The sequence below is a fragment of the Teleopsis dalmanni genome, chromosome 2, assembly GCF_002237135.1.
Source record: "Teleopsis dalmanni isolate 2A chromosome 2, ASM223713v2, whole genome shotgun sequence".
In the NCBI taxonomy this organism is placed as follows: Eukaryota; Metazoa; Arthropoda; class Insecta; order Diptera; family Diopsidae; genus Teleopsis; species Teleopsis dalmanni.
The window spans coordinates 84,922,025-84,942,742 of NC_051847.1; the positions used below are offsets into that span (position 1 = coordinate 84,922,025).

The following is a 20,718-nucleotide window of genomic DNA, read 5'->3' on the forward strand; positions in this document are numbered from 1 at the left end:
TTCTCAGATTGATTTTTACTAGTTGTAAAATAAAATTTTTTTTTGTGATATTAATTAGTTGTAGTGACTACAACTAGTAGCAATAAATCTTTTCTCATTTTACAAGTTGTTAAGATCATTCTGCGAATTATAATTAATTTGTTTGTTATATTGCAATTTGCTCATTACTACCAGTTTTAATAAAAAATTTTACATCCCAAGTTGCTTAAAATCACTAATAACAATTTCAATTAATTTTAAACGTAATATTACAAGTTGCTTAATATCACTACTGTTAGTTTTAATAATTTTTCATATGTAACTAATTGTTAAAATTATTAATAACAATTATAAATAATATTTACAATGTAATATTACAATTTACTCAATATCACTACTACTAGTTTTAATCAATTTTTTTTACATCACGAGTTGCTTAAAATCACTACTATTAATGATGATAACTTTTGTTATATTACGAGTGGCTTAGAACAAAGTTTACTAGTTAGTTGTTATATATTTTTTTATATTAAAAGTTGATCAAAATCATTTATACTGGGTGTAATAAACTATGTTTGCTGTTGATAATTGCACAAAATAACTACTACTAACATTTTACTATTTTCTTTTTCTTTTAGAAATAATTGTTTTTAACAGGAATTTTAGTTATAAGTTGCACATAATCATTACTACTAGTTGTAATAAATTTAGTTTGAAATTTAATATTTGCTCATAAAGTGCTAGTTCAAACCTATTTGCAAGATTTTATATTCCTTTAAAATTAATAAAATATTAAGGGAATAAAAAATTTTTTAAAAAAAATCAAAATTCTTCATATATTGCCTCCGAGAACACTTTCCTCTCATCGATGTCTCATCAGTAAGTTTGCATCCGTTGTTGATTTAATCACTACCGGTTCACTTCTATCCACTCCAAACTTCCTACGAGTATGTAAACTGTTGTATCAAATCATTTCACATACTTCTTTCTTTTTAATAACTTAACTTTAAGAAATATATAATAAATTTCCTAGGGCTAAAATAACAATAAACTAAACGGAATCCTTTTTAGCATTGAACATGAAAAAAAAAATTTAAAACACAAACAAATTCAAGGAGCACTTCAATTTACTCGCTTTTTTGCTTGTAAGAAAAGGGTTACTCGTTATTCTACGCGATATTACGGCTTTTACCATCAGTGATGGGATTAGTGAAGTGTAAACATTTTGAGGTTTTATTAGAACTCAATTGTGCGTATATAAAGTTTTGTTCTATAACGAAAAATTATTGAACAAAGTATATATTTTTCACATTTAAAATATATACACATATTAATACAAAACATAAAATATTTATCTACATGAATAGATATATATACATACATATATCATATACGCGGTGCGGTAAAAAGTGATGCTATACTAAACGACTATAAAATGAAGACATTCTAGGTTTATAGCGAGATCTGCAAAAAATATTATAACGTGTACGAGTATAGTTAGCATATTCTGTTATTCTTATTATAAGAAACAGAAATAATCTTTAACTGCAGATGACAGTTAAGTACAAAAAATTTAACGTCAATTTTTCATATTTTTATTATCAGAACTACTGCTCAAAAAACGCAACAAATAATTTACTCGCTGCTGGTAACTAGTTAATTTTTCAGTCTAAAAATTTTATAGAATTCATATATTTATATAGTAAATTAATTACCTACTTTATGAGTTAGTCTAGCATTATTGAAACCGTGTCGGTACAATTCAACTTTGAGAGGTTCTAATTATTTACAATACATTAACTGGTTCCTATATTTTTACTTATTCTACATATTTCAATTTACAGTTAATTAACCTATGAATTAGTCTTAGCGAGAGAACATGCCTGTGTTTTAAGTAAACTTAAACCACCCTTCTTTCATAATTTTTTTTCATTAAAGCTCAGCATATTACAGCCCACTAATCTTTTCCTACTTGTTTATGTATTGTTTAATTGTGTTTACCTAAATTTTTTCCCCCGCTTGCTGATATTCTCAAGGATCGGTAAAACTTCTCAAGAGCTAACACCAACAATAAATGACGCAGCTGCTTCTATGTACAAAAGCCACTGTCGTAGTAGAGAACATCGTTACCAGTCGTAATAACATTTTAAGTACTGAGACGTATCCATTAAGAAACTTCTGAAACCCTTTTTATATTAAAAAAAAAGAAGTTGAAAAATTTTAGATGAGAAAATTATTTGAGCGATAAAAAGGTGATATATTTATCCTTATCAGGAGCTTAAGGTAACAGTTTCAAAAGTATATAGTAGATATAAAAGAAAATTATCGAAGGGATAGTAGTACATCGCAACCTATAAAACCTATTATTACAGTTTCTTTAGATTATAAAGTTTCAAACAGAAAGTTCAAAAACTATTCTCAGTGGTCAAAAAATTATTAACAGATTGCTTGAAGACAACACAATATCTTTAACTGGCTATTATCTAATCAAAATATAGATGGGAACTTGTATCAAAAAATACTTTGAATAATATTGGCCCTTATATTAAAACAAATAGCGACCAAATAAATAATCATTTCATTTCTGACAGTAAATGCTCAATAACTGGTCCATAGGCGTGCGCAAGCAAGAAAATCTTGACATATTGTACTGTATTATTATTGATATATCTTCCCCCATAATTGGTTAATCTTACTTTTTTTTTTTTTGACAAAAAAGATGTTTATTTCTACAAAATATTATATTTTATTTTAATCAAGATATTTTCTATCGTTAGCGAAAATTTCCGACCATCTTTCTGGTATGATATGGATTTCATAGAAAAAAATTGTGAATTTCATGTCTCTTAATGGGACCGAGCTATTTTTGGTAGTGTATGAAGTACTGATCTTAAAGAGCGCTTTGCCTTCATCAGAATGAGTAGTAATATGATAAAACACTTTCTGGTAAGTAGGGAGCATGTGAATTTCCATAGAATTTCCCATTTAATTGGTTCAAACGTAGGTTTTATTTATCTTGCAATATGTGCTTGAGCATATTTGGCCTGTGTCAAATTCACTAGGAATCCTGCGACTCAGTCACTTTGTTGGTTGGAATCGGACGATTTTCGTTCAATGCGTTATTAATTTGCATATATATGTGAAACATATATATATATTTCATATATATAGGAAAAGAAACCTTATCTGTCACAACAGTATATAAGCGCCCCCTTATATACTATAATTTCACTTCTAAATACGCTCATGAAATTTTCGGTAAAGTCAAAGCCAACTTTTTTGTTCCAGCGGATTATTTCATTAATGAATACATGAAACTATAATATTTGCTAACAGCAAAATTGCTAAAACGAATTGAAAGATACGCATTTTGTATTTATTTGAGAAGAATCTTAATTGATTCATCCAACTCATCGTCCACAAATATTACAAATGCCGCGGTTTACCGCCCTTTGACTTCATCGATTATCTTTGACCACAAATATTGTGGCACGTTGCCGCTTAGGGTTTTGCTTCGATTGTTTGGTATGTCATAGAATTCGAAAGAGAATTTGCTTAATTGATTAATTCATAATAAATAATAATTAACATAAATTAGAAAAATCAAATTTTCTATTAAATTAAAAAATTATAAAAACTAATCACTAAAGGCAATTGCTGCAGTAAATCTATTGAATAATAACTCTTCCGCTCACAATAAATACATCACAGCGATTGCAAATTTAATGCCGGAGTTAATCTTTGTTAGCCATCCGTCGTCTGGGTTATGCTGCTGCTGCTGCTTGCTGAATGGAGTGTTTGCATGAATGGTCTTTGACTGCATCATCTATGTGCGGTGTTGAGAGTTGGGATGGGATGTGTCGTTATTTGTTTGTGCTCGCATTCTATGTTTGGTTGATGTGTGTATGTGCCTTAGATTTGAACCTAAACTAAACGCTACAGTGAATAACAAGATAAACTTTGCACACATAACATAAACTAACAAATTAAACGTTACCCTTCTTATCAAGTACACATAAAACCAAAACTCACTCAATACGGATGAACTGCACTGACGATGAAGTTCGTAATGAACCACTGATTTTTATCATTTGTCATTAGTTTCGACACCCTCTTTTCACTCTTCGATTTCACGATTTCAGTAATAATCGAAATTCGAACGGCTTTAAGGTACTCACATGTACATATTGATTTAAGTTTAACTATTAATGTAAACCCAATAATTTAGCATTAAAAGAGGCTTATTGAACGATTCTTTTTGAATTCAGTTTTTTTTTTTAATTAAATTTTTTTATTTTTTCGCAACTTTTTTTTGGTATATCTTCTGATTACAGATACGAAGATTTGCATTTGACAATAAGTAGAAAGTGCTGAGTTAGGGAGTGAAAGAGTTACTGCGAAAATTATACACTACTTTCTATTATTTTTATTTAATTTTTTTTTTTTGACAATCATTAAATTTAGGTAGATTTTTAATTTTTAAAAATGTTCAATTTTCAATGCACAAATACTTATTTTTGTGTTATTTTTAGAGGTATGTGGAGTAGGGTTGCAAACACCCTGCTACACTGTGTCATGGCTACGCCTATGACTATGAATACAAATAGTTCGCAAAGTTATGAGTTGAGGACTGCAACGTGAATGAGACTATCACGTTGCCTGCATGAAGTTGACAGGGTTGAACAGTTGGATGAACTTAGGCATCAGTCGAAAACTTTCTAATTTACTTTATAAAGGAACAAATATTGTATATTCGCTATATATAATACCAAAACCAGACATTCTGCCAAATAGAACCACTTTAATATCTTAAAGATTTATATATTCTGTCATATTGATTTTTTTTTTTTGTTTTGGTCAGAAGATTTCACTCCATATGCACTGCACGCTGGTGTTACTAACTTCTTTTCCTACTTTTTGTTCTGAATAACTAAGGAAAAAAATATTTGCAAATATGTTTTATATTGAGAATGATATAAAGAGCACTTGTCACAAAGATCTATGAAAGTAATGGAAACTTTTATTGCTTTAATGTCTATCATTTTGAATATTTTTTGGATAAGGGGAAAACAAACGTTAACCTAAGATCTACTTTACTTCTTCTTATTGTCATTTTTTTTTTGTTCAATGTGAAAGTTTAGAGGCTTTTGCTTTCTGTTCCAAACAAGTTTAATAATATATAATTTTGTTAACAAAATTTTTAATATTTTAGTATTTATTTTATTTGTATCATTTATAATATACATTCAATTATATTAAAAAATTTGTATGTATATATTGTATATTAATGTAAATAGGTATTTGTCGGGGTTTAGATCAGTTTTGTCTTATATTACTTTAAATTTAAATTAAAATATTATTTAAAGTAATATAAGACAAAACCGACCTCATGAAATAAGTATAATAAATAAATACTTATATTAATATTCATTTTTATAAATACATTTTTTTACGAATATATTTTTTTGTATGATATATTATATTATATTATATTAATGATTAAATTTTTATATAATGAATATATATATATTACTGTTATATATACTGTTTTAAGGTGAAAGAATTTATTTATTTAAGTTTAACTATAACATAATTTAACATTAAAATAAGCATTTAGCTTTTTTTTTGTAGTCCAATTTTTTTGTTTTTTATATTTATTTTTAAAAATTTTTTTATTTTATTTTTTTGTTTTTTATATTTATTTTTAAAAATTTTTTGTTTTTTTTTGTTTTTTATATTTATTTTTAAAAATTTTTTGTTTTTTTTTGTTTTTAATATTTATTTTTGAAATTTTAAAAAAAAATTTTTATTTTATTATTTTTTTTTATTATTATGGTTTTTTTATTTTTTTTAATTATTTATATTATTTTTTATTATTTTTTTGTTTTTTTTTTATTATTTTTTTGTTTTTTTTTTTTATTATTTTCTTTTTTTTTTTTATTTTCTTGTTTTTTTTTAATAATATTTATTTTTTTTTTTTTTTGTTTTAATATTTACTTTTTTTAAACAAATTTTTTTTTTGTTATAAATTTGCTTTTTTATACTTTCTTTTTTTTTACATTTTCTCAGTACAGATTTTCATTCCATTGCTTTTTGTATTTTTTTTTCTTTTTAATATTTTTTTGACAATTTTTTTTATTTTGTTTTAGATATATACATTTTTTGGGTTTTTTTTTTATACGTATTAAATTTTTTATATATTTTCTTTATACATTTTTTTTTTGAAAAACTAGTCCTTAGTACGGAATGAAACAGTTATTCCCAAATTTATATACTACTTTTTTTGTCCTTTTTTTTGTATTCATGATACCAAATAAAGTAATATATTATTAAAAATAATATAACACAAAACCGAACTAAAGCTCGACAAAAAAACAAATACTTATTTTCTATATATAATATTAATATTAAATAATATTTTCTTAATAATTTATTTTATTCGTCTTTTATAGGAACTGCGTTGAAAATGGCACCAGAGCCTTTACCAGGCACAACGCCATTGTTGGCGTCCAGTACACATAAATCCGATATGCATTTGTCATCCGCTGCCACTTCAAACGGTGATAGTTGTAAGGTTAAAGTATCTAATAAATCGCGTAATGCAGACGCACTTGAAAGAATACCAAATAAACAAACGTTAAAGCAACAAAAACATACCATAAACACTACCGTTAAGGACAAAGAAATCAAACAAAATTCCAATAATAATAATAACAACAACAACAATAATAACAACAAATGCAATGGAATGCAAATGTCTATGGCAATTTCTTCATCAATATGTGAAGTTCGACAGCAGCCAGACAACGTCGCTGCTGCTACGAATGCAAGTGCCAATGAAAGGCTAATACAAATGCAAATTTACAATAAAAGCAACAACAACAACAACAACAACAAGAAAAACAGCTCTATTAACAACAATAACAACAACAGCAAGAACCATAGCAAGACTGTCAATGCAGTAAGTAATAATGGAACAACTAGCACCAACGACGCTATAAGAAACGGTATTAGTAATTCCGCTGCCGCTGCCCCTGTTACTGCTGCTGTTGTTAAGATTGACGATGCTGCCACTGCCACTGCTAAGGCTAGTACTGAAAATAATATTATTGTAGATATAAAAGAAGAGTGTGGTGCAGAGAATGTTATGATTAAAACGGAAGAAGAAAGTGTGGAGTGTAGTCAAGAAACAGTTGTTGCTGACAAGGAGAATGAAATCGAATCAAATTCAACTGACAGTAATATTTTTGCCAAACCGAAACCAGTGTTGTTAAGCGCTGTAAATCCTAACATAATATGCGGTCTATGTAAGGGCTATCTTATAGATGCAACAACTATTGTAGAATGTTTACATTCGTGTAAGTATTGTTAATAAAATTACCAATTTTTTTTTCTGTTTTTTGCACTTAAAACAAACAACACTAAGTTAAAAAAAGTATTATATTTCATATTCTAAATCAGTGTGCTACTACTATTACCTATCACCCTAACTATTTTATACATTGTATTTTTTCCACCCTCTCAAACTTAATAAATCAAGTGAAGCTTTTCAACGAGACAGTCACAATTGAGGTCTAATTCTTTTATTAAAATCTTTGTGGTTGCACTTTTTACCACGCCCTTTCCTAAATTATAATACATTCTCCAATAATCTAACAGAAGCGTTTTGCTGATTTTATGTAAATATATTTTGTTCATTTTATTGGTTTTTCGGATTAGATTCATAAAAGGTCATTAGTGTGGTTTGAATACTATTAATTCCAAAATAAGAGGGGATATATGTTCTTCCTTTTGAAAATGAAAAAAATTCTTTTGTAGATTTCAGTATACTTTTGTGATTACAATACTATAGTGATTATGTATTGAACGAATAATAGTAATAATATTATTAATAATTGAAATTTTTATTTAACCAATTTTTGTGATTGAAGTCTCGTCACAAAACCAAAAAATTAAAATGATCAATTTAACATAATTTTTTTTTTTTTTTAAATTTTTTAATGGTTTTACAAGAACCATTGTATAATATGTACAATGTGTTTTACAAAGATCATTATGCATATCTACCTAAGAAATAATATCGTAAAAGTTAAAAATATAATATTTTACGGCCTTGTGATATTAATAGCGCGGTCTGCGAATCTAGGGCACTACTAGAACCTTACCTCTTTCTTCGTTTTCCTTATCATTCCCCACACCACTCCTTACGTATTAACTATATCTGTGTCCAAATAAATAATACTACCTTTTGACTATCATATATAACTTAAGATATATGCAAAAATATGTGTTAGTTGGGTTGTACATTTATTAGGATAGGATGGATACCACCTCTAAGTGTGATCGACTTAGTTATTTCATCTAAGTGATACCGTTTAATATTCTCCACCTGTAGAATAATGATTCTGATTCTGACATATTCAAGCCAAGTTGTAAAACAAAATAATTTCTTTTTGAATTGCAGTGTTGCTTCCGAAATTTTAAGAAAATCTTTAAAATTTGTTTATTTTGGCAATCACTGAACATACATTTATCCCTCTACATTTTATAAATGTTTTGGCTAAACAAAATAGTTTTTATAGCTATCTATTAAAATATCGAAATGCAATTTCAAATGCTGAAAATTAATAGGTTTTATTCATTTGTAATTTAATAAATTTACCAAAAAATTTAATATAAACAAAAATTATTTAATTATCTATCTCCAAGTAGTTGTGATGACAGTAGACATGACAAGTTATCCTCAATTAGCGCAAATGTGTCGATTCGATTGACTTTTTCTTACCACCAAACATTTTAATTAAACCATGTATTTAGTATACTTATAGAAATTCGAATTTTTTTTTTTGTTACCTAATACTAAACACACTAGAAATATTTTCACAACTAACCCATGCCTGGTGTGGGTTGAATTTGAGCGATGAGGACACATAATTTATTGCCTGCATTGCCATATGGTGGCACTTATTTTAATTAATGCAGATATTCTTGAGCAAATTGAAATTTTCCTAACATTGCCAGACAAAATTTCTCGTTCTCCGTATTCTGAACCTTGTACCTGCGTGCATAAATTTGGTACACAAATCTTTGTATCTTAGACTAAACACTTTCGTTTTGACAGTTGTGTTAGTCTATTTAAAACCAGCAATAAATATATCTCACTTGATATTTGTTTAGATCAGCAATTTAAAGTAGACGTGCAGTTTAAAATAATATAAGGTTCACTTATGTGTTTATACTACAACATCATCAATTTAGTCAAAGCTAATTAAATCGTATAGACATTGAAACCAGTACAATATCTTTGGGCAAAAATCGGTCAAGTTTAAGCTGACTAAAGTAACGAAATAATTTAGTTATGTTTGGGTTTTCTGCATCTTTCATACAAGTTGCTGAAATATTTATAGTCAGATAATAAAAATGGCAATGTGGATAATGTGATTCTCATACAAAGAAGTATGGTTAACACCAGTGGCTTAAAGATAAAGTTTTCCCACACTTAATTTTGGCAGTACAATGGTCTCCTTATGTGCAAACTCGCTTGATGTTTTAGTATGGTATACAGCATTCAGTATAGTATATATGTAGACCAAAAGATGTCTTGAATAATACAAATTCTTTGAACAAAGAACGTTCAGGATTTTAGAAGAGTAGAGTAACCAAATGATCTAATCATCAGGAATATCTAATAATCAGGAATACATCTAACAGTGGTCTACATAAAAAGTTCCAGCACACTTAATTTTGACCGCACAGTGGTTTCCCCAGATACAAACCTAGTCCGTTTCTGAATATTTTACATATTATTTTAGAGCCCAAAGTTAGCTTTAACCTATATTAGTATTTTGGCGTATATAAAAAACCCACCCTTATGAATTGATAGAGAATCGTCGACGATTCACAAGTTTTCGAAAATTCGAAATAAATTCGAAAAATGTGTTTTTAAATCAATTTTTTTATTGGTTGTTAACATTTTAAAGAAATTAAAACTGAATCATAATATAAGATAATAATTTTATAATAATGGTATTTATTATTTACTTATTTCTGTTAAGTGTCAATGAACTTAACTCGTTAAACGATTTTGCCAGCTACGTTTTAAAAAATCCTTCAAGATATCTGCATTCGGCCTCATTGCCTAGTACCCTGAGGATTCCATCTCAACGCTGAATATTTTTTAATATTTTAAAATGATTTTAATAAATTATACTTTACGATAATTTAGTCGACTATAAATCCGGCTTTATTTGAAATGCCTACATTTGTTGAATTCTTCAAAAGATTGCTTTGAAAATGTTTGTCATATTCTTGATTAATTTTGTTATACAAAGTCATTTAAGTAAGTGAATTACAACTCTCTATAGATAAAACAAAAAACCAAATACTCTTCAATCATTCCAATGCTTCAACTCACAAATCGCTCCAAGCCACATTGTGTTGGGTTTCGCTACTCAATCCAACAACTCGAGTCCATTGCAATTTGGCCTGTAGCGATTATTTTTTTGCTTGTTTCCAAATTTATAAATACGGGTTCCAAGGGGAGAAATTTCCATTTAATCAAATGATGAAATGGCATGAAAAGCGGATGCGTGTAGTTTAGAGCATTAACCAAATCCTATTATATACTACGGAGTATATGTTAAATATACTATATTAAACTTTATATACATATATAGACCTAAATATACATAATTGCCACTATCCTTTTTATAAGTTTCTTGTTTGTTAACTTTTTAGGTATTTTCTTATTAAAACTCATACATTAAGGTAAAGTTTTCACTAAGAACGAGTTTTTAACCAACCAGCATATTTAAGTTTAATTCCCATCACTGTTAATTTTAAGCACAAAATATAATCACATCATAAAATAGTGTCACGGTCTTCCAAATAAAATAGATATTTCATTAAAACAAGTTTGATTAATGAGACTTGTTGGGACAAAGGGCATTTTTCGTGTAGGCCGTTCCCAGTGGATGATGGCGGGATGGTATGGTGGTGGTTATTGTACTTTACCTTAATTCGTAAAAGAATACTACTTTTTCTATTAAAAGGCATAATAAATTGGTACTTATCGTACATAAAATAAACATTAAAGTTATGAAATTTAATATATGTACATACAAAAAATCTGTTATATTATTAAAACAAATATTATTGGAACATAATAGAAAAACTAAAAATTATGTATAATATTTCTTAATCCAACTTGTTCCAGAATTTTATTGCCGCCTCGTATGGTAGTTTTCTATAATGCCACCCAGTAGGAATAATATTATATTGGGAACGCAATGCTCATTGTTAATGTCCAATCCGTTAGAAAAAATTGCAACACTCCATTTACTTAATGGCTGTCCTTTTTAATAAAAAACTGAAATAACCTTCAGTAGTAGGATTTAGTAATGTATTCACTCCAAATCATTTGCATATTAATGAATGTACGCACCATCACTTCTCATGCTCTGAATATCTTCTTATAGCTGCGGTTCTGTTTATCTTCCTCTTTTCTGCTGTTCTGCAGATTAGTCAATAAAAGTAATTAATGTCGTATCCAGACACATTTTATTTTTTTTATTAGTAAAAATAAATTTATCATTTATTGCACACTAAATGACGATTTAATTAAGCCGATTGGTAATATTGTAGTCCCTAACATTTGTAAGCTTAAACTTTTTAATTCCTCTGTTCATAAAGAAAATATTTCCTCTCAATGATTTACAAATTTAAATGGCGACTTCCTATCCTAAAATATTATATAGGTTGGAAATGTAATCAAATTAAAAAAAATAATAATTTAAAAGCTAATTTTAAAACATATTAAAAATTTATTATTTAATTTATAAAAAAAAAAATATTTTAATGTTACGATGTTTGGAAACGATTTTTTTAAGCAATATTTTTGTTATTTTTTTGTTTATTTTTATATAAATTTTCTTATTATATACACATATGTATATTTATATATATTTTCTTTTCTTTTTTTCAATTCTTTTATTTTTGTCTTTTTTACTTTTATTTAAAATTGTTTTTTTATTCTTTATATATATTTTTTACACTGTATACATTAAGAGACCGAAAAGCTTTCGGAAATTCTCATTTAAAATTCGCGCGCTGTATATTTTCCGATATTTTAAGTTTATGTAGTTTGGCAGCACTGTCCTTAATTACTATGCCAAAAATGAGCGCGATCTGTCAGACAGTTCGTTTACGGCAGCTGTTGAAACCAGTTCACCTCAGTAGGGCGTTGCGAAAAAAACAATGGAAAAAAATATTGAACAAAGAGTTTGCATCAAATTTTGTGTTTCGAACGAAATTTCGTGTGCAGAATCGTTGCGAATGCTACAAAAGGCTTATGGGGAATCAGTTTTATCGAAAACTCAAGTTTATGAGTGGTACAAAGCCTTCCAGGACGGTCGTACGACCGTCGAAGACATTTCGCAACGCACTACTGAGGTGAACTGGTTTCAACAGCTGCCGTAAACGAACTGTCTGACAGATCGAGCTCATTTTTGGCATAGTAATTAAGGACAGTGCTGCCAAACTACATAAACTTAAAATATCGAAAAATATACAGCGCGCGAATTTTAAATGAGAATTTCCGAAAACTTTTCAGTCTTAATGTATATAATTCCTTTTTGTATGTTTTTTACATGTTATATATAATTCTTTTTTTTACAATTTATATATCCGTTTTTTTATATGTTCTTTACAATTCATATATTATTTTTTTTAATATTTTTACACCTTATATATAATTTATTTTTTTATATATATTTTTTATATATTTTTTTTACATATTTTTTTTTATATATTTTTTTATATATATTTTTTATTTATATTTTTTTTATATATATATTTTTTTGTTTGCATACTTTTTTATATATTTTCTTTTACATATTTTTTTTTTTGCATACTTGTTATATATATTTTTTTTTTATTCGAAATTACATATAAAGTTATTTATATATCGAGATATTATATGCCATACCACACCAATAACGTCACATAATTTATATATATTTTAATACAATACTTAGTATAGGCCACGAAACAGTTTTTTTCCGGTATGTAAAAAATATCGAAAGTCATAGTTTAGCTCCACTAAAATTACCTTTTAGGAATACAGAATGGACACATTTCAGTATAAGACCAGAAAGTTCCAAAATTAAAAACTTATTTCAGTAATCAATAAAAAGGCATACATAAGAATATAGCAGGTTTAGTATTTAGACAACAAAATTACTTGTAACAAAAAAGGTTTGACCAATTTGCGGAATGAAATTTTGTTTAAAAGTGAAAACAATTCGCAAGGTTTTTAGCCTATCAGTAAGGTTAATAATACCAGTTTGAAGGTTTATGTCTTAACCTTGAACGATTGTGCTGTTCGCCAACCATCCCAGGCAATTGCTGAGATTTTTGAGGGATTGTGTATAATTTCTTAAGTATGGAGAGTTAAGATCATTGCTAAACTCATGCGGACATCTAGGCTCAGCGCAGATCAACCATTGTTCAACACAAGAATTCTGCTTAACGTTGCGGGGAGGGTTTTTTTCTTTTTGTTTTGGTATTCTATGTATTCCCATATAATTTGTTTGAATACTGAAAAATTATATCCTACATTATTTATTATTTTATAAAAAGTACTTTGGTTATAAAAGTATTTATTTATTTTTTTGTATTTATTTATTTTTTTGTATTTATTTATTTTTTTGTATTTATTTATTTTTTTGTATTTAATAATTTTTTGTATCATAATATTACATTATTTAAAGAAGAACCACAATCAGTGATTTTAATATAAAATTTTAAACAAACGAAAATACAACATTTCTGACTGTGTATAAAACACAACACAAATACAAAGCACACTAAAGGAATTTAAAATATGTTTTAAAAACCATCAAAGAGCACACAAACATTATAGGTTTCGTGATTTGTTGACATTCTGATTGAATTTTTTATTTTATTTTTTTTTTAAATTTTTTTTCTTTTAATTTTATTTCGTTTTTTTTTTTAATTTTCAAATATTCAGTAGAAATTTTCTGCCTTAAAAAGCTAAACCACCTAAACAACCAATAAATATACACATACACGTTTATATAAATTTTGAATTAAGTACATAGTATAATATAGAGTATATCTTCCCTTGACTACAGTTTATTGATATCATATAGGCTTTCTTCGTATACACAAAATGCCATATGTTAGCTTTGACTGAACTTAAAACTCTATACTGTAAATAAACGCTGTGCTGTCTGGCAACCGTTCACTGATGCTGAGCCTGATATGCCTCCTTTTTCCGAACCTTCAATACTTAAAGTGTCTTTAATTGCCCAACATTTTGAAACTCATTAGTTAATGTACATAGAGTAAATGAAATGAAATAACTTCACTTCATCGAATATACATTTTTTGAATATAATCCAACCAACGGATATGACTAGAGCTGTACATAAGCCTTCAATGATAATTACTAGTAATGAAGGCCAATTTTTTTGTTTTTGTTTTTTAAATAATTTGTTCCAACACTGTTTACTCGTACATAACGGTTTAATGTATATGCACTGAGAAGAGTACACACACACACTCATATATATGTAACACGAACACATACACAAGCACATAAATAAATGCAAACGCTAATTTTTGCTAAAATAATGAATAACCAACCTCCTGCCCCCTGCATTGCTTGCTGAAAAACATTTTCTGTACATTGGAAAAAATACTTTACATTTTTCCTCTTTACTACACTGCACTTTCTACTCTTCTGTTGTTGGTGTTGTACTTGTTGTGTTCTGTTGTGTTGTGTTGTGTTGCGCTGCTGCTATGCCTGGGCCTCTGCTTGCTGCCTGCTGCTGTGCCTTTGCCTGGTTGATGCCTTCCGTTACAAACTGAAAATTGCTCGTTGTAGCAGTAATTTTGGGGTCGGAGTCTGCTGACTGCTGACGACTGTTGCTGACATTCACATTAAAGCTGCTGTAAAAGTTTAATATATTAAAATCTCTTGTGTAGGTTTTTGTACGACTTTGTGCTCGCATTGTGCAGCTCGTCGTAGATTTCGACTTTATAGATTTTTCGTTATTGTGTCGTGGGTGGGGACAGCGCTTCGCTTTACAAAATGTACCCAAGTAGAGTGGACTGGCTGACTGTTGTGTGCTTTCGGTGATATCAATTCTTAAGTGGAATTATTTTTTAATTAGCTCTTAATGAATTCCTAATACGTTTGATAAATATCCGCTCAAGTTATATTATTATAGCTAAAAAGTAATAAATTTATTCGACTTTATATATATATTTTATACTTTTCTTTTTTTGTTCTTGTAAAAAAATATATTTAAATGAATTCTTATTAATTCGATTTCATTCTTTTTCAGTTTGCCACAGTTGCCTAATTCAACATTTGCGCATGGAACAATATTGTCCTCGTTGTGAAATGATAATAAATACAGCAAAACCAAATATCAAGTAAGTTGACTCATATCTGTCTGTTTTCATAGTATAGTTAATAGGTACATTTATAAATAAAACAAACAGTTCCCTGAACAGATGATGAAAATATTTTGAAAAAGTTAAACAAAAATGTGAAAAAGTGAACCCGAAGTAGGTAAATAAACTGAAATGTCGTGACCAGGTACAAGTATCTATGAAAGTAGCGTTTCGTTTCACAAGTGAACAACCAGAATATCTGAAACGAAATACATTTCGCAGGCATAGAAAATTTAAACTGGGACGCACGCACATCATAACAACAACCAAAAAATATACATATATATCCATATATGTATATCGTATAGATAGTGCGTTTACATGTTCTTTGTTTTTCATAAAGTGCCTTATGTAGCGCAACATATACTAGTATATACAGGGTGGGAGAAAGCTGTTCAATTAGTTTTGATGACTTTTTATAAAATTATATGTATTAATGTAATAAATTATGCTCTGCAATCCTCTTTATTTGTGACACGGTGGATGGTAAAACGGTCTTAAAACTATTTACGAAACACTTTATTTTGAAAATCTATAATACATAATGTTGAAGCTTATACTCTTTTTTAACTCGAGGTTTCTTCAAAACCTCTCTCTACACTTTAACTAGATTATTGTTTATCACTTCATCAGACTAAGCAATAATTGACCTCAGATCTGCATACCTCCCTGAGGAGCCTGTAACCATTAAGAGATTTGATAACGCGGTGTTGGTAAGTCTGTCAGATTTCGCACATAATTTCAGTGCTCTATCCTTTATGTATTTTTTGATGGGATCAATCTTGATAAATATAATTTATGTTGTTCTACAGAGTTTAGGCTTGGTAATTACTATCTAGCAAGAACATTCTCTTGTTCTCCTCTCACTTGTTTCCAATCTCATCCAAGATATATTTGTTGTCTAAATTTCAAGCCTTCTGTATTCTAATGTATGTCTTTCCCTTGATTACTTGTCTTTCCCTTGATTTCAGCTTTTAACCTTTACGATACTACGACTGAAATTTGTGCATTTTGCTGGAATGGAGTTTCAGGTTTTAACTTTTAGGGTCAAATGACTGAAATTTGTCCATTTTGCTTTCCTAACTAACAGGTGGCTTCAATGCATTGCTTCTTTTTCATATAATATTTATTCTTTCCTAAATGTTTGTTGATACCAAATCTGCTTTAACTTGAAACCAAATATATTTTTTTACTAACATTGAACGTTTGAATATGTATACTTTCTATATGTTATAATTCTTAAAATCTAAGAACCGGACTTTTCACAAACAGTTAAAGCACTTGTTACATTTTTTCTTAAACATTGATTTATCTTTGGCTATCTTTTATGTAGATTATTTGGTTATTTATTCACTATTTTCCTACTCCAATTAATACAAATAATAATATCTTTGTCCGTGCTGGTATACATAAAGTACAATAATTGCAATTGATCAATGTCTCATGCCACACTTGAGTAAAATTAAAGATTAAAAGTATATTTATTATATTTATAACAATTAACTGCATTTAGTGGATTAAAATTTTACTCATGATTTGATGCTGTTGAAAAAATGATGAAAGCAAAACTTAATTACTTAAATAACCAAAACATTCCGTTACTGGGTTTCAACCTGACGCATCATGTCTTACCAGGCGCCACTGCTGCAAACCTGCCTTCTCCAGTCCCGTATATCAAGTGCAGTTAGTGCTTTCTCAATTTGATCACCGAAGACGCGATCTAGCTTTACGATTTTTTTCTCTCACTATTGTTTCAAATACCTTTTTCGCTAGAATATTTTCATCCATTTTCAATACATGAACAAACCAGTGAAGCTCGCTCGTACAGCTTGTGGTTCAATCGGAGGTAGTAGTTGTCGCCAAGTCGTAAGGGGCCAAAGATCTTGCAAAGACACGATATAAGTTTTCAACATTAATCTAATGTTTATGGTGTATATTATGTATATTCAATATTCTCATTCATAATATAAGAAGTATAACCTTTTGAAAAAAAAAAAATTAAATACTTTAACTTATGTATATGTGTTTTTAACAGTCAAAAAATCGCTGTTTTAAAAAAAAATTCATTGGTTTAAATATTCATAAAAAATTTTTTCGCATAAAAAACGCCATGAAGAATAATGGTTTTAATATATCAAAGTAAACCGGTAGTTCAAATATTCTTCCTAATATAAAAGTTAACAGAAAAAAAAAACAACGAAAAAGATAAAGCTGCCGCCAATTTTAATGGCAGTCAGATCGTGTCTCATTCTGAATTTTTGTTCTCATTCCGTTTAATCGAGTTTTATTCCTTTCCCTCTTTAACCGTTCTACGGATGTGATTTTACTGGCGTTAGAGTTTGGCGGCAACCTAAGAAATTTATTGCCAGCTAAATTTTTTACAAAATTAAAAAAAATAAATAAATATGTATATATATTTATATATATCACAAGAAGATTTTAGGCAAATCTAAGATATTTTAAGATAATTTGTATATTTCATGGGTGATATGTGAAGTATTTTATCCAAACACCAAGTATTTAACACCAAAAGTTCTTTTAACTTTATTTATTATAAAATACACAATTTGTGTCATTAATTTGATGTTTTTCTAATTTATTAATTTTTTTTAATTCTTTAAATTTTTTTATATTTTCTCTGAATTTTATAAATATTTCTGCAATAATAATAATTACAATAAATTTTTTATTTTAAATAATTTAAATATAAATTAATTTAGTTTATAATATTTTTTTTGTGAAATGAATAACGTAGCATAATTTATCTTCGAAAAAAGTGCTGTTTGCGAGCATATATACTTTAAAGTCTTCTATTTTACATGAGCCTTCGACAGCTTTTCATGTTATTAATATATGCATTAGCTATTTTTATTGTTATCATTTAACTCTATTGTAGCTTTCTGATCACGACTTCAGACGTTATTCTTCAGTTCAAGAAAAGTCAGATAGTGATACATCATATCCGCTTCCTAACAATAGCAGGAAACGAGCAGATAAGATTGGTGGATATTTCATTCTATATTATGTTTTATATAAGAATTGAGTACTTATTTAAATGTTTAAACTATTCATGTAATAATTTATTCACACAGCACAGGATATCGTAATTTCTTTCTTAACTAGATACGCCCCTATTAACTACTACTTTTTAGATATGAGATCATTAAAGAACGTAGAAACCTGCAGATTATGTGAAATATAGAATGAAATATCTACCAATTTTATCTGCTCGTCTCCTGCTATTGTTAGGAAACGGATCTAATGTATCACTATCTGAGAGTTAAATGGTAAATATTAATAAAAATTAAGCTTAGAAATTTATTTTTTCCATATTTTTACACTTCAGAGTCCAGAGCAGAAATCTTTCCTGCATTGATTTTTGGACTTAAAGAAATACTTTTTACTTAAAAAATAAATTTAAAATATTTTTTAAATTGTATACTAAAGTGCGTTAAATCATATAAAATTTATATATAATATAAGTACCTATATATATGTTATGTATGTGTATGCTCTTAATATATAAAGTTAAGTGAAACATTGTTTGAAATCATGAGATTTAATCCGAAAAAAATATAATGCCTTACAAGGTTAAGTGTTGATTTGATGCCCTTTCTCTGTGCCTGAAGTAAAACTTTGTGCCTCAACTTTTTTTTTTGTTTTATTTCAAAGTAGTATGTGAAGTACTTTCAGTAAAAACGTGGGCCTATAAATGTGTAGGTGCCCATTCGCTGATAATATTTGACATCTCGAAAATAAAAAAAGGTTTTGTTATGGTGGTAAACCAACTTTTACAATATCCGGTTGTATTTTTATTTCTTTTTCCTTTTTTTCTGTGAAACATTAAATGAAACATATTTTGATTTTCTTGTTTTATTTTATTTTTTTTTTATTTCTAACATTGCTTTCGTAAACATTTTTTACGTCTCGAAACTTTCTTTCATCAGTTAAACGCTCTTCCCATTTAGTGAACAATTTCAGTATTCCACCAGAAATTAAATTCAACTCACTAAGGGTGCTTCTACATTATTAAAGTAGAAATTTAATATCAGATATACTACGTACATACATATATATAATAATGTTTTTTAACAGAATGCAAGTACATAAAAAGTATTAGTATAAATGTGGAAATATATATTTACTGTAAACCTGGATTTTGATCAAAACTTGGTATAACTTCATTCACAACAAATTAAATTTTGATCAGGAAATGCCTATTAAAATTTATTGTTATATAAATTATGAGGTTCAATGCACATTAGACTATTGATTGTTTCCTTTCTGAAACTCCATATCAATCCGTACCAATAAGTTCTAGTTCTCCGTGGCATAGTGGCTTGAACGAGCTTTGTGCTTTCTCCATATTTATTTCCAGAACTTATTAAAGTTCACTGCAAGAAAAACAACAATAACAAGTCATCTTTAGGTGTTCGGTTTATATGGCTATAAACCGATTTTAGTTACTAGTTAAAACAAGAAATTACATTGATTGGAGGTATAAAAATAAAATTCCTATAATAGTAAACCAGATGATAATAAACTTTTCTAAGAGGTGGTTTTAGTGGATTCAAGTCTTACACAGCGACTTTTGATGCTTTCCAATTATCGCAAAAAAAAATTCTCAAATATAAAATCTTGAAAACATGAGAAACATATCGACCAATAAGAAAGAAATGGATCGACTAAAAAAATGATTTATGAATATAACCGCGGGTACAAGTTTACAAAGCAGCGGAAAGGAAAAAATGTGAGTGAAGGAAATTTATACCGAAGGTGAGGTCTTTGATGGACCTAAACGTAGTTAAAAATGATTTGTGAACATTGCGGGTATATAATTAGAAAGTGACAGATAGAAATAAAGGTGCTTGAAGAAAATTTAAATAACAGGTTGAGGTGTTTGTTGGACCCAGACATAGTTAAAATCGATTTGTGAACACTGGTGGAGATAATAATTAGAATTAGAAAGAAATGAAGATGACTGAAAGAAATGTATGTAACGAGCGAGTGTTTAGGTGTTTGATGAAACCAGCCATAGTTAAAAACGGTTTGAAAACATAGTGTGTACCAACTGGTCTGAGTTTTTGTTGGACTGTAGATGATGAAGTATTTAAAAATAGTATGAACATTTTAATTTGCTGTAAATGAAATTATCTCATCCCTCTTTAACGCACTAAAACACGTTTTATATTATGTGAAGAAGTTAAGAGATATTGCGGTTTAGTAATTTGAATTTCTTTAAAGTTAAACTAACTA

The 20,718-nt window shown here is 28.1% G+C and overlaps 1 protein-coding gene across 2 annotated transcripts in view; it reads left to right on the top strand.

Annotated features, from left to right (window-relative positions):
* The window catches only part of LOC119677622 (polycomb group protein Psc), a 33,079-nt gene that overhangs the window by 4,503 nt on the left and 7,858 nt on the right, over positions 1–20,718 (top strand). For both annotated transcript variants that reach the window (XM_038089052.1, XM_038089051.1), the window contains exons 2-3: positions 6,432–7,337; positions 15,351–15,441. In XM_038089052.1, the coding sequence (XP_037944980.1) occupies positions 6,446–7,337; positions 15,351–15,441 (983 nt within the window). In that variant the 5' untranslated portion in view covers positions 6,432–6,445. The remainder of the gene's footprint in view (positions 1–6,431; positions 7,338–15,350; positions 15,442–20,718) is intronic.